This window comes from Rattus rattus, chromosome 4 (genome assembly GCF_011064425.1).
Source record: "Rattus rattus isolate New Zealand chromosome 4, Rrattus_CSIRO_v1, whole genome shotgun sequence".
NCBI classification, from domain to species: domain Eukaryota; kingdom Metazoa; phylum Chordata; class Mammalia; order Rodentia; family Muridae; genus Rattus; species Rattus rattus.
This window is the reverse complement of record NC_046157.1, coordinates 19,099,991-19,113,459: the sequence shown is the minus strand read 5'-3', so window position 1 is coordinate 19,113,459 and position 13,469 is coordinate 19,099,991. Positions and strand designations below refer to the sequence as shown.

The 13,469-nt window shown below is 47.8% G+C and overlaps 1 protein-coding gene across 1 annotated transcript in view; it reads left to right on the top strand.

The window, feature by feature from the left end:
* Kalrn (kalirin RhoGEF kinase) overlaps positions 1-13,469 on the top strand; it is a 537,823-nt gene that overhangs the window by 195,366 nt on the left and 328,988 nt on the right. Inside the window, 3 exon segments of the mRNA XM_032900150.1 lie at positions 5,562-5,753; positions 9,234-9,365; positions 12,193-12,423. Coding sequence (XP_032756041.1) covers positions 5,562-5,753; positions 9,234-9,365; positions 12,193-12,423 — 555 coding nt within the window.

The following is a 13,469-nucleotide window of genomic DNA, read 5'->3' as shown; positions in this document are numbered from 1 at the left end:
ATAAAATGAAGACCCCATGCCCATCAAAGGGAGGAAGGTCCTTTCCTGTCTGGCAGTCCTGTCAGAGAGAAGCAGAAGACTCTCTGTCCCCTTGAGCGAGGACAAGCCAGCCCAACTGTGGGTGCTATGGATGTGGCAAGCACATTCCAAGCAGTAGAGTGATCTCAAGTCTCATTCAAGCCTTCTGGCCATCTGTTTCTCCAACTTAAGGAGTGGAAGCACACTACACCAGAAGAATGTAGCGTAGACAGTGTTGCCAGAAGGGTGTGACTTCTCAGGTCTCTCTGGATCGAGGAAATCCTTGTAGATAACTCAGAACTTCAGTCACTTACCTCCTCCTGGGCTCAGGTATCTGCCAGAAAAGGGTAGAGTAGTAAGGGGGAGGGGCTGGCAGCTGTACGGCTGGCACACATGTGTCAGGCACTGTCCGGATCTTCCCAGGAATGGTGGGGAACATTGTGCTGTACTCTCTGTGAACCAGGCTGGGACTTTGACAGCTCACGGTGCCTCAGGTTGTGAATGCTGCCATATTTTTGATTGTGCTTTTTAACCAATACTTTGATGTGGTTTGTACAGGTTGGGGGACAATGCTAGCCTGCTGAAACTGGACAAGGGAAAAGATAATGCTGTTTGTCCCATCGACAGTTATCAGGCAACTGATTGGATGCTTCGTGTTAGGTAACACACAGTGTCTAATCAGCGTGAAGCCTGTGACCACGGGGCTACGATGTTTGTCCCAGTTCTTAGAAGAAAAGTGAATGGGATTCAAATGATGCAGACTTCAGGTGATCGTCACCTTAGCAACCAGCCCCTGACACAGAGCTCGTAAGGTTGCTCACATCATAGCTTGTTTCTCCTAGAGCTGCTGTCTCCTCCACAAAAGGAATCTAATTCATAAAAATACCCTTTTCTTTTGGAAATAGATTTTTCTGCAAACCTCTCAGTATCTTTGTCAGTAAGCATCTTTGCATGTTTTCGTCGCCACATGGGGTGTTCAGTGTGAGAGCTCTTTCTGGAAGACTGAAAGCGAAGTAGTTCTTAGGAAAAATGGCTGCTTCATTGATTTCAGTGGTCACAGAAGATAACAGGGCCACACAAGAAGGAGCTGTTCTAGCCTGTGATCTCCAATCAATGACCCCAAGAAGGAAACAAATGATTGGAGAGTTCCATAGGCAGCAGAAGGGGTCAGGGTGCAATAGAGACGTTTGTGAATCAGCAAGATCTTGCTGGACTTAAGTTTTTCCTTCTTGCGACCAAATGACAAGGAATGACGGTAGTTGATACAACAGACCATGAGGCAACTCTACTTCGTTCTGTAGAGGGGATCGTAGTTATAGCTCACACTGTCCTTAGACTTTTAAAAAGTGACGATGGCCACAATAAGAATAGTCGTAGTAGTGGGTTCGGTCCCCAGCTCCGAAAAAAAGAAAAAAAAAAGAATAGTCGTAGTGAGTCTGAGTGTATATGGAAAATTTAACAAATCTATTCTGAAGGATGTTAGAAGATAGTCATTGGCTGAGCATGGTTACCACAGCCTAAAACCCCAGCACTTAGTGGGTAGAAGCAAGGAGGATCAGAAGTCCAAAGTCACCTTCACCTAAACAGTGTGTTCTATGTGCACAAAGAAACGTGCCTCATGCCAACTACCAGTCAAGTTATTATCTTCTGGTTTGTGTGAGAAGCTCTGCTGAGGGAGAGGGTGTGGAGAGGGCAGGACTGTTGGTCATGTAGAACATGAAGAATTCGGGCAATCCAGCTGCAGACTTGGTGTTCGTGCCGCAAAGCAGTGAGGAGCCGAGCTGTAGCCCGCGGACGGCAAGGCTGAGCTGCATACTTCGAGGGTAGGCAGCACCATCCTTGCCTCCTTGACACTGCCGACCCGGAAACGAGGTCTCTGAGATCACCTCGTTCTGCTCCCTTATCTTACAAGTGAGGAAACCGAGGCACAGGGGCATCCTGACAGCTTAAGTAAGTGTCCTTGCTGGAGGCAGGACTCATATATTTCCTCTGGCTCAGTGACGGGGATGCCCTGACTGGCAGGCAGCTGTGCAGAAGCATTTGTGGAGCAGCGAAAGTAGAGGGAATGTCTATAGCAGTTTTAAAAGGCCGACGATGCCATGATCACCTTCTTGTTGACTGTTGCCTAGGGTGGGCTCGACTCTCACATGCTCTTCAAAAGAGACAGGACCATCACACGTAAGAACCACAGAAGAGGCTAAGCACAGGCTTAGCGATGCCTTTATTTCCAGTGACCAAACACCCTGCTCGCTTACTCACTTAATCGGGGTGTTTTACCCCCTCTGCCTTCCCAGCATTTGGAGACTTTCCTTGTTGCACCTCACTTTACATCTGGTTTGTGGCCATCCTTTTACTCAGGGTTGTTTTAGAACCTGTCCACCTGTTTCCCTCAGGTTCTAGATTAAGGATATGAACAGTGCAATAGCAGTGTCACTTGCCTCAGTATCCTGGTGTTTGCCATGGGAACTGCAGGGAGAAACATGAGCAAACACAGGAATCAGTTACCCAACATCCCTACAGTGTGGGGCATAGCCCCAGCATTTGCTGTAATGCACAGTAACTGCTTTAGCATGATGCACAGTTTAGCAGGACAGCTCTCTGTCCACTGGTGAGGAAACATAAGGCCATTTTCTCTGAGGTTAGCATCCAGAATGTGACATTAAGCTCTGGTTCCTCTGTGATCACAGGTTTAGGGTGGAGGGGACCATGGAGAGCTGCCAGCATCCCCATCCCCTCAGAGTTGGGGAGCCCCTTCCCACCACTGTTAGTAGCTAAAACCCTTCTCTCTCTGTATCCTCAATGACTTGCTTCTATCTTTGTGGAGCCGTGGTTCTCCATCTTCCTAATGCTGACCCTTTAATACAGTTTCACATGCCTTGGTGACCCCCAACCGTAAATTTATTTTTATCACTACTTCATGACTGCAATTTTACTGCTATTAGGAATTATAATACAAATATCTGTTTTCTAATGAGCTTAGGTGACCCCTATGAAAGGGTCATTTGACACCCAGAGGGGTCACGGACCACAGGTTGAGAACCACTGCTGTGGAAATGCTTATTTAATTTTCCTTTAAACCATAGCCATTTGAAAATCTGTCTTACATGGTGAACTCTGAGGGAATGGAATAGATGGGCAGGAATTCTCTCCCACTCTTTGGTCTCTTGCAACCCCTAACACAGAGCCTGCCCAACCCTATAAATATTTGAATGAGGGACAAGCTGTCAACAGTCTCCTGAGGTGGCCACAGTAGGACATCTGTGATCACTGTCTGTGTTCCCTGGGAGGGAGGAGAATGCAAACACAGGGTGACAAAGGTGACACATGCCTTACTCTTCCTGCTTTCTTGTACCCTGTGTGACCAAAGCTGAACACCAGGCCTTCCACTGGGACAGGAACACTGAATGCTGTGAAGTGTAGGAGAGGAAGCTTCTGGGACTGGAACCCACCTGGGAGACCTGCTTTATGAGGCATTACTAATCCTTATAAATTCTCTATCCACTTTCCCATAGGCACCCTGGGCATGGCCTGCAGACTGCTATGCAGACAATAGCTTACTGTGTGTCTCTGGCCTCTAGAATGTGGTTGGCCTGTGGGAGGTCAGGCTGCAAATGCCAGAGTTACTCTAGGAGGGACCTTTAGCACTAGGGCTTAGTGTGCCAATAACTCAGACCCTACACCTGTCAGCGGGATCTGTAGGAGGTGTGTTTTATAGTTTCTTCAAAGGTCTCCAGAGAGACTGAACCCAGCTGCTCACAGCACTAACCTACTGATAAAAACACCCTTTATCCACCCCACTCATGACTCCTTATCCCCCTCACTGTGCTTCCTGGGAGAGTGCCCAAACCAAGCATTTCCCTGAAATCTCCTGACTGCCACAGTCTGCTTTAGAACATCAAACATCAGTGACAGAAGCAGGATGTTGGGGGAGGACTTCAGTGTTGTCTCCTAGAAAACTATTAAAACCAGCACCGCCGATTTTCTTTCTTTTTCCCCTCTTCTATTTCAGTATGCAATGGGGTTTTGTTTCTTGTTTCTGGTTTTTCCCCTCCCCCCTTTCTGGCAGTTCTATAAATAGTTTAATTTTTTCAGTGGATGTGTGTTCTAACTCAGAAAACAGTGCTGATAGCAATTCTTTTTTTTTTTTTTTTTTTTTTTTTTTTTGGAGCTGGGGACCGAACCCAGGGCCTTTGCGCTTCCTAGGCAAACTCTACCACTGAGCCAAATCCCAACCCCACAATTCTTAATTCTATAAAGGATGGTTGTTTCTCCTGAGAACAGCCAGTGCTGTTCTACCTCCCTTAAGGAAATGGACCATCTGTAGAAGGGGTCACACCGCACTAAGAACAGAGTCAGTACACGGGGGCCTTCAGACACCAGAATGGATTTGTGCTTACATACCCCACTTAACCTTTTAAACCTCCACAGAGACCTTTTAAATTAAGAGAGACCTTATCATCCTGGGCCAGGTTTGAGATGGAGTGTGTGGAGGTTGGGGACAGTTGAGATGAATGGGGACTGGGAAGGGAAAATAAGGGAACCCTCATTATGCCTGCTCGAGTGTTAATGAACTACTGCACAGCTCATAGAGCCCAGGGAAACTGCTGCCGCTGAGGAGAATTTATCATCATCTGAGAAGATTTGTAACAGGAGCGAGCGTGTGAATAACCTGGCTCCTGGTCCTCCAGGCATCCTGTGTGCTGAAGAGCTCCCCAAGGATGCCACATTACATGGCTGCTTTGACAGACAATTAATAGGAGAGAACAGTTAAAAATAATCAGGATCGCCGCCGCGCTCCGTTGGTAGGGTTTTCCTTTTGTCTTGTTCCTTCCAGGGGAGCTTTCTGCTGGCCTAGTATAAAACAACATACATGTGCCAACAACACCCAGTGTGGAAAGGGGACAGCAGGTCAAGGAAGTCCCTGCAGATGCACTAAGGCACACCTGTTGGTGCCTTGCAGAATCAAGGAGGGAAATGTTCCTAGGTCACACAGGGAGAATCATGGGCCATTGCAACCTCCAAACTCTGTCTTTATGAACACTCTGGCTAGTAGCTCATGCCTCAGGTCTTTTGATGAGGAACGAGAAGATGGGAAGGGTGGGAGGGACACCTTTGTCAGGTGATGGGAGGCTGATTAATTACAATAAACCATTCTGCTATATTGTAGGGGACAGTTATACCTTGTGTACAGCTCTTTAGAGTAAGAGTGATGTCCTTGCTTCCTTTGGCTCCTACCGTGATCCATAGCTTCCATTGAGAATAGCTTCATTGATTGTGACGGTTCCATAAGAGTTCATGTAAAGACTGCCCTGATGCTTGTCTTTGGCATACATACAATCTGTGTTGGTTCCCTGACTGAAATGTTTCAGCTTTGTAAGGATTTTTCTTGGGCCTATTCTGTACAAATACCAAGCCTATCCCAGTCTCTCAGGCTTTAAGTTTTGAGTAGTCTCCTTCTCCAAGTATTCCTCTCCCAGCAGTGCTCAATGAATGGCCACCTTTTCCGTCTTCCCTCTAAGCGTTTACTCTGCTTTGCCTCGTAGAATGCCTATGTCAACATCAACCGCATCATGTCTGTCGCGTCCCGCCTCTCAGAGGCTGGCCATTATGCCTCCCAGCAAATCAAGCAGATCTCCACGCAGCTAGACCAGGAGTGGAAGAGCTTTGCTGCTGCCCTGGATGAACGCAGTACAATCCTGGCCATGTCTGCTGTGTTCCACCAGAAGGCAGAGCAGGTAAGAACACACATACACACTCTCCATAGAGACCTTAAAATCCCATTGAATAGGTTTGGTAATAAGCCTTATTCTGCCCTACATATACAAGGAACATTGGTAACGTATGGCTATAGTTTTCATATAGACAGGAGAGGATTCAGAGAGAATTTGCTTTCTGCTTGTAAGTGATATGTGTGTGTGAGTGTGCATGGTATATGTGGTGTGTGTATGGTGTGTCTGTGGTATGTGTGTGGTGTGTGTGGTGTGTGTGTATGAATGCGTATGGTGTGTGTTTGTTGTGTGTGTATGTGATTTTGTATGATGTGTACATGCATGTGTGAATATGTGTGTATATGTGTGTGTTATGTGTGAATGGTGTGTGTGGTATGTGTGTGTGTGTGTGTGAGTATGTGTGTGTATGTATGTGTGGTATATGTGTGTATGTGAGTATGTGTGTATGTATGCGTGTATGTGTATTGTGTGTACGTGTGGCTGATTAGTGTACTCTGAATAGAGACTAGAGGAATGAAAGAGTGTTGGTTCGAGTCCTGAGAGCAGAGGAAACTGGTTTTATAGGAAGCATACGTTAGATACGCGCTGCGGATAATGAGAAGTCAGTAAGAATTCAGTGGGCGGGAATATCTGTTGCGACCTGCAGTAGCTATAACAGTCTGTTTTACAAAAAGGCACACTGAATCTTAAAGCACAGGACCTGCCCCAGAGCCTGTGGTATGTCAGGTACTGACTCAAACCAGTTCTGGAAAATAACCTGTCAGTTTTTTCAGAAATTTTGTGAGTTAATTGTTCGACATTTCCATATGCCAAATTCCTCACTTATTAGAATGTGTTCTTGAGGTTAGTTTTGTGTGTTCTGTGATGGGGATCCTGTAGGGTTGCACACTCCTGACCATCTCTTTCCAATTCACACTCTGTGATGTTGCAGTTGATAGATTAAAATGTTAAAAATGTGAGAGTTCGACACCCCAGAAGTTGTCAGAGCAGGCCTTGAAGAGCTACTCTTAGAATCTTAAGAAAATGGAAGGGCGTAGGTTTTAAAATACACTCTTCAAATGTATCTTGTCCATAACTGTCACAGTGTGAGTAGCATCTGAAAGCCAAGAATGTCTTTTTAGTATTCACACTCACACACATCACTGAGGGCCAAGCTTTGGTCTTACTCCCTAATGTAATGTAAGCAAAACGATCACAGTGTTGTGCTGGAACAATGTGAGCTTGTCTCTTACTACCAACCGTACATCGACTACAGATACAAGAGTTTCTCAAAAGTACCCGTAAGAGTAGATTTGCTACATGAAACTACAAAGTTACAGTCTTTATATTAATAAAATATATAATGTGTTCATATGTATGAATATATATATACCCATACATATATCCATATATGTACTAATCATTAAACACTTTCTTAGACCCACTGATAAAAATCATACAATCTCTGGGCTGTCGAGGCTTCAATCCAGATGTGTCTGGCTTTGGCTTTTGAACGTTAAATACCTCTGGCCTTCTAAGTTTTGTTCATGGTGTTCTGTTTAGGTAACTTGCAGGTAACATGGTCATATCTTAAATCCCTCCCCCAACCTCTAACATGTAAGGCAACAGCATGGGCTCACTGAAGCAGTCTGGACTTTGAGGCCCGACATGAGGGTTTTGTACCCTGCCCTCCTCTTTCAGAATGTCAACCCCACCATTCTGAGCCCCTTTCCTCTTCTCCCGTGTGAGTCTGATTATCATATTCACAGGGCTGTTGGGAGGAAGATGGGCTGTGATAGATGGGCCATGTAGGCTGTCCAGGGTGCTTACACCTGATAGGCTTTACTACCATGGGTATTTGCTGCACGCTGAACGGCATCTTTTTTTTTCCAAACTGTATTTGTTTCCATAAGTAACTGTCACACACTCTAAAATAAACACTTGCTATGAATCAAATGATGGCCCTAAACTCTGCGAGGTAGCTACCTACCTCTCAACACAGTAAGCAGTGGCTGGTGCCTTCGTAGAAGCCCAAGAACATTGGTGTTCAAACTGTTCTGTCTTCAGCTCTCTCACTTGCTCGTTTTATTCTGGGCTTATCTAGTTAGCAAGGAAGATTCAGTCCTTCCTGGTGTCTCTGGCTTCCTGGCTTTAGGCTGGGACCTGCTATAGACTCCGATGAGAGAAACAGGGAAATCCCCCTATCCCCAGATGGCACAAGAATGCCAAGTGTCTCCCAGGTTCCTCTGTGAATGGGCAGAACAATAAGCCAGTAGGAAGCTTCCCAGTAAGCCCCATCTGACACTGGACTGTAACTGGCATTGCCTCTGGAATTGCCGGGAGACGTCTAAAGACAGAACGTAAAACCAAGGGTAGCAGCCGACAGGCCAGGGGCTAAGAGCGGACGGACACCAGGACGAGCCATCGCATATCTGCAGAAGAAAACACGGGGCCAGAACTGAGATGAAATGGAGAAGTTAAGGTGATTCGTTTTCTGGCTTGGATAGGTTCGGGTCAAAACCAAGTTTATTTTGTATCTACTTTAGTGCATTTCCCTCGGGGTTTACAAGTCCTTCAGAGAAGTCGTAAACCACGCTTCCCTTTAGTTGGGGAGAAAAGAAAAAGAGAAAAGATTCAAAACTATCTTTTAAACATTTATTTAGGCAGCTCTTTATTGTCCTCCTATGGGCTGTTCTAGGCAATGAGATTAAAAAGGTATTTAGGCAATTAATTTAAATGGAGTCGTGCACTCAGGCGAGGGAATCACAGACAGTACCATTCCAGACTGTTGGGCGAAGAATTATTTGCATTTTGAAGGTGTATTTTTCTACCTAATAAATCCGAGTGGTTTGTGAACGCTCACCTTTTGTGTAGGGGTGGGGGAGCCATAGTTTTCTACAGTTGTTAATTTTAATTTTTAAACAATTTTATGTCTGCCAAAGTCTGTCTATATACCACATCCCAGGGGCCACTGCCACTGTAGGAGCAGTCTGCCCCACCACGTTCTGAATGTCCAGCCCTCAGGAGCAGGGCTTCAGTCTGTATACCCTGTAGGAGGGGCCTCTGCAAGATCCTGGGGGTGCTAGTGATCTCTTGGGGGTGTTCTGTGCCTTTTCCCACAATTCCCTGTCCACGGGATGCACAGGCTAGCAAACTCTCATTGCATTTCATCCCGCCCCTCTCATATGCCCAAATGTGCAAGGAGTGCTCATTATCAGCGGGCTACAGTGGACTGTGCTGATGCCTGTTCTTTGCAGGTTTTGCAGGGAATGCCCTGTTGAGCATCTAGGAGCCTGGCCCTGTCATGTTCTTTGCAGAAACTATACTCCCCCAAACCTCTCCCTGACTGAACTTTCTAATAGGGGTTAGTCCAGCCTTCTGAAGGTCTTCCTGAAATCCTAAAATTTCTCGTCACTGTTGCCAATGTGTCTGACCCTTGCTCCTCTTCAGTTTACTTACTCTCCATCCAGTGAGTCCCTCGCTCACTCGCCTGGCTTCTCTTTCCAGTTCCTGTCAGGGGTGGATGCCTGGTGTAAGATGTGCAGTGAAGGCGGCCTTCCTTCTGAGATGCAGGACCTGGAGCTGGCCATCCACCATCACCAGTCCTTGTATGAGCAGGTGACCCAGGCCTACACAGAGGTAAGGACGAGAGGGACAGCCACCGGTCTGTGTATGTAGGCTGAGGGGTCTAGAGAACAGCCGTGCACCCTGTGGCGTAACCTGGGTTGAATTTTAAGACAAGAAAGCTTTCTTTTGTGTCTTTAGGAACTTTGACCCGAGAGCTGTGGAGCCTCTAACCAGGGGCTGATCTGGTTTGAGTTTTACCAGACCCTCCCTGCTACATGCAGCTCCTTTTCTCCTCAGGCCCCCCTTGTCTCCTTTCTCTCACGTCCCTTCACATGTACCCAGACGCCTCCTCACCTTGTGTGCAGAGTGAACGTCCCCCTGAGGGAGGAAGGGTGTGAGGAAGCAATGCCAACCTAAGCTCACCCTCCTGTTGGTAAAAGAACGTGTAACCACCAGCACTTACCCCTGTTTAAAAAAAAAAAAAAAAAGGCAGCTCATTGAACAATCCTCGTTTCCTTCCTAGAAGATCCAGGGGAAGTCCCATAGTGTGCAGGAGTAGGGCTGACATTTGTGCAGAAGGCAAACTGAAAGGCCATTCCGTTGAAAGAACGATACCGAAAGGAGGAGATGCTGAAGGGTGAAAACAGGCATTTTGTGGGGCACTCCCTCCCAGGTGAAAGGCAATAGCCGTACATACAGACGTGTGCAAATACACATGTTTGCTGACTGGAATGGATTCCAAGGAGAACTGGTTGAAGGGAGGTGATGAGAGAGTTCAGAAGCCAGATGAAGAGAGGGGCTGAACCTAGTTACACCTGGCATCCCTCCTCTGGGGCAAGGTCAGTGAGAAGTGTTCATCACCGTGGCTCCCAGACTGCCTGCCTCTGGTCCCTCTCAGGTGGCCTTTAAAGATGCCGGGTGGAATAAAATGTCCAGAATTGGGGATTATCACATACAAATGTGATCACCATTGCTCCGGGTGAGTTTGCACGGTCAAAGGAAAGGCTTTGCCACAGTGAGGAAGGTTTGCACCTTTGGCTCTCTTGCTGGTGGCTGTGTGACCCCCATCGAGTAGCTTTAGTATGCCGAGCTTCTGTGAAGCGAAGCTTCTGAGTTGTGTCAAGGGATGTGAGGATAGCATGTGCCACATGCCTGGCCGAGGTCTGACAGCGATGTAGGCACAACAGGGAGAGTCTTGTCCCATGTAGGAAGCACACTGGGTACTTCTGAACTAAATCACATCCCAGCAGCTCTGATCCAAATGGCCCCCAGGCTTTGTCGTACGACAGCACTGTGGCCCACAGATCTCTAAATTTTCTCCTTGTAAAGTACAAAAGTGGAGATCAGATGAGGTCCATGCCTGTACACCATCCACTCATATCCAGGAGGTACAGGGGACATTGACAGACAGACGGATGGACTGTTTCTCGCCATCTTCTCATGGGTCTGGGAGGTTCCTCTCAGCCTCTACAGATGTGGAAACTGAGACACAGAGAAGGATCTTATGTCGATTTGAATTTCTAGGACTCGGCCAGTCTTCATCACCCGTCTCTGAGCATAGCATCGAGACACGGTTTTTGTTTGGAGTCCCCCATGGAGAACTGTCCTAGCTTCAGCACAAGGGTGTCACTGTTTGGATCTATGGAGGGTCTCACCTCTGTGTTAGCTGCCCTCCTTCACCAGGGCACTGAGGAGGTGGAGGAAGAGGGTGGAACCAGTGGTGGTTAGGGAGGTGCTTTAGCCTAATTCTAGCACCTCAATTCTTTTAACCCCAACAAATGTTTGACCCCTCCCATAAGAAGAGTGTAGCTGCTTCCGTGTCCTGGAGTTTTAACATAAGACCAAGGAGAGGAACGGGGAGGCTGGGAATGGCTCCTGGTTCGTCACACACAAAGCTAGGGGCACACCTCTCTATCACTTTCCAGTAAGGGAAAAAAAAAGGCCATCTCAATCCCACACCCGATCCAACTCTGATTCTAACCCAATTCACCCGGACTGGTAAAATCTGTGAGGTTGCCCGTATCCTCTGTGTCAAGAGGCAGAGGCACACATTCCATGGGAACTCTGCCAGGCACTGCAGGGCCAGTGGCGTTGGTCCCACAGTGCCACTCCTCAGAGTGAGCAGTGCTTCTAATTGTGGCAGAGTTCCGGGGACAGGAATGACTGGGATGCAGCCCCCACTGCCACCAGCACTGCGGGTGACGTTAGAGGAGAGTCCAGGAACGTGAATGGTGTGTCCAAAATCTGAAGGTCCCTACCGTACCCTGCATAGTCTGGAAAGATGCATTTCAAGAAAAGCAGAGGGAGAGGAAAGGGTAGAAGAACGGGTAATAATCAAACAATGAAAGTGGAAAGAAATGAAGAAGAAGGGTAACAGGAGAGGGGTAGAGATGAAGATAAAAAGGTAGGACACTGAGGACCAGTGTCCTTGTCAATAACGTCTAGAAGCTTGGGGCCAAGCGGAGAAAGCTGAGGAAGAGAAAGCACAAGAGATTTAGGGTGGTGACATGTGCCTTTCTATCTGACATGGAGTTCTGCCAGCTGACGTAGTCAGGGTCATTCAAAATGCTCAGCAAACATCTACTGTGTGCAGACGCTGCCGTGGACAATGGGGGAAGGACTGAGAACAAGGCAGACAGCATACTTGGAGATGGGAGAGAGGAGTTCACGTACAGCTGACTAGTGATCCTATACCCTTCCTCCATCCCCGATGCTCCACTCTTCTGTGGGCTGTAGACATTGTGGCTGGCACACTCCTTGGCTGTGATGAACCTGTGAGGACTGTGTGTATCAGGTACCATTAGGAACCCCTGGGATTCCTCTCCCCTCTCTCAGACCCTGCCTGCTCCTGTTCTCCCTTGCCCAGGGCTCTTGATCTGACCTCCCTCATTCCCTGCAGGTCAGCCAGGATGGGAAAGCACTACTGGATGTCCTGCAGCGTCCCCTGAGCCCTGGGAACTCCGAGTCCCTCACAGCCACAGCCAACTACTCCAAGGCGGTACACCAGGTGCTGGATGTGGTACATGAGGTGCTGCACCACCAGCGGCGGCTCGAGAGCATCTGGCAGCACCGTAAAGTGCGGCTTCACCAGCGGCTGCAGCTGTGCGTCTTCCAGCAGGATGTGCAGCAGGTAACAGGCTCTGTGCCCCACGTCCCGTCCTCCTCCATCTCAGGGTGCTGACAGCAGGACCCGGTTATCAGGCTCAAGGGGGTTTGCATTGGTAAAAGGAGCACTGCCCCTGAGCCCTCCGCTCTTCCTCCACCCACTGCGGGAGAGGAAAGCAAGACAAACCACTGGCCTTGTTAATGGTGTGCTTCTTGCTAAGCAGTTCTAAATAGTGTCAAATAGGAGGTCAACCTCAGTAGCAACTCCCTGTAGTCAGGCAGGGAGATACTAGACAACTCTGGTGTTGCGGGCTCCTCTGAGCACTTCTGGAGAGGGGCTCTATGGAAGGTGACCTCACGTCTTGATGGGGGATGAGGTGTACTAACGGAGTAGGGGTGGGTGTTAGCATAGTTTTTGGCTTTTTTACTGGGTCCTTATATCTACCTGCCTTCCAACCCTTACTCCACCCTAATCCCTTCTAACCCCCACTACAGTGGGTAGGGGAGAAAGGTTACAGGGAAAGGGGGGCACAGACCTCTTTAGACTACTTCCTGCAGACTAGGAGCATCAGATCCCTTGGGGGCAAGTCCGTCTCCATGGCCAGGACAGCTCCAACCAGCAATCCAGCAATAGCAAACGCAGCAGCAAGGGGAACAGCAGCTGCCACAGGCCCTCTCAGGGGCATTTATGTCCTCTCCAGAGCCCCCAGAATTAAACTGTCTGCAGCTGGCAAAAATCACAAACCCCTAGAGCACAAGACAATCATAGCGTCTGTGGACGAACTGAAGCGTCTCCATATTCCACACCTGGGATTAAAACAAAAACGTATTCACATAATGTAACCGGGTTTTAAAAGAAACCAAAATTCTCACTCACTACAGGTGGGGCAGCATACTGGGGCCATTAGATTATTGATCAATGAAGCTGTGCTTTGACAACCGATTTAAAGCAAGGGCTGTCAATCGCTGTACATCTCACGGTCAGAGGTCACTTCCAGCTTTGTTTGTCTTCTCTGTGTTATTGTGCTAATCTCCACTCATTCGTCACTCTAGTAATAGTAAGATGATTCT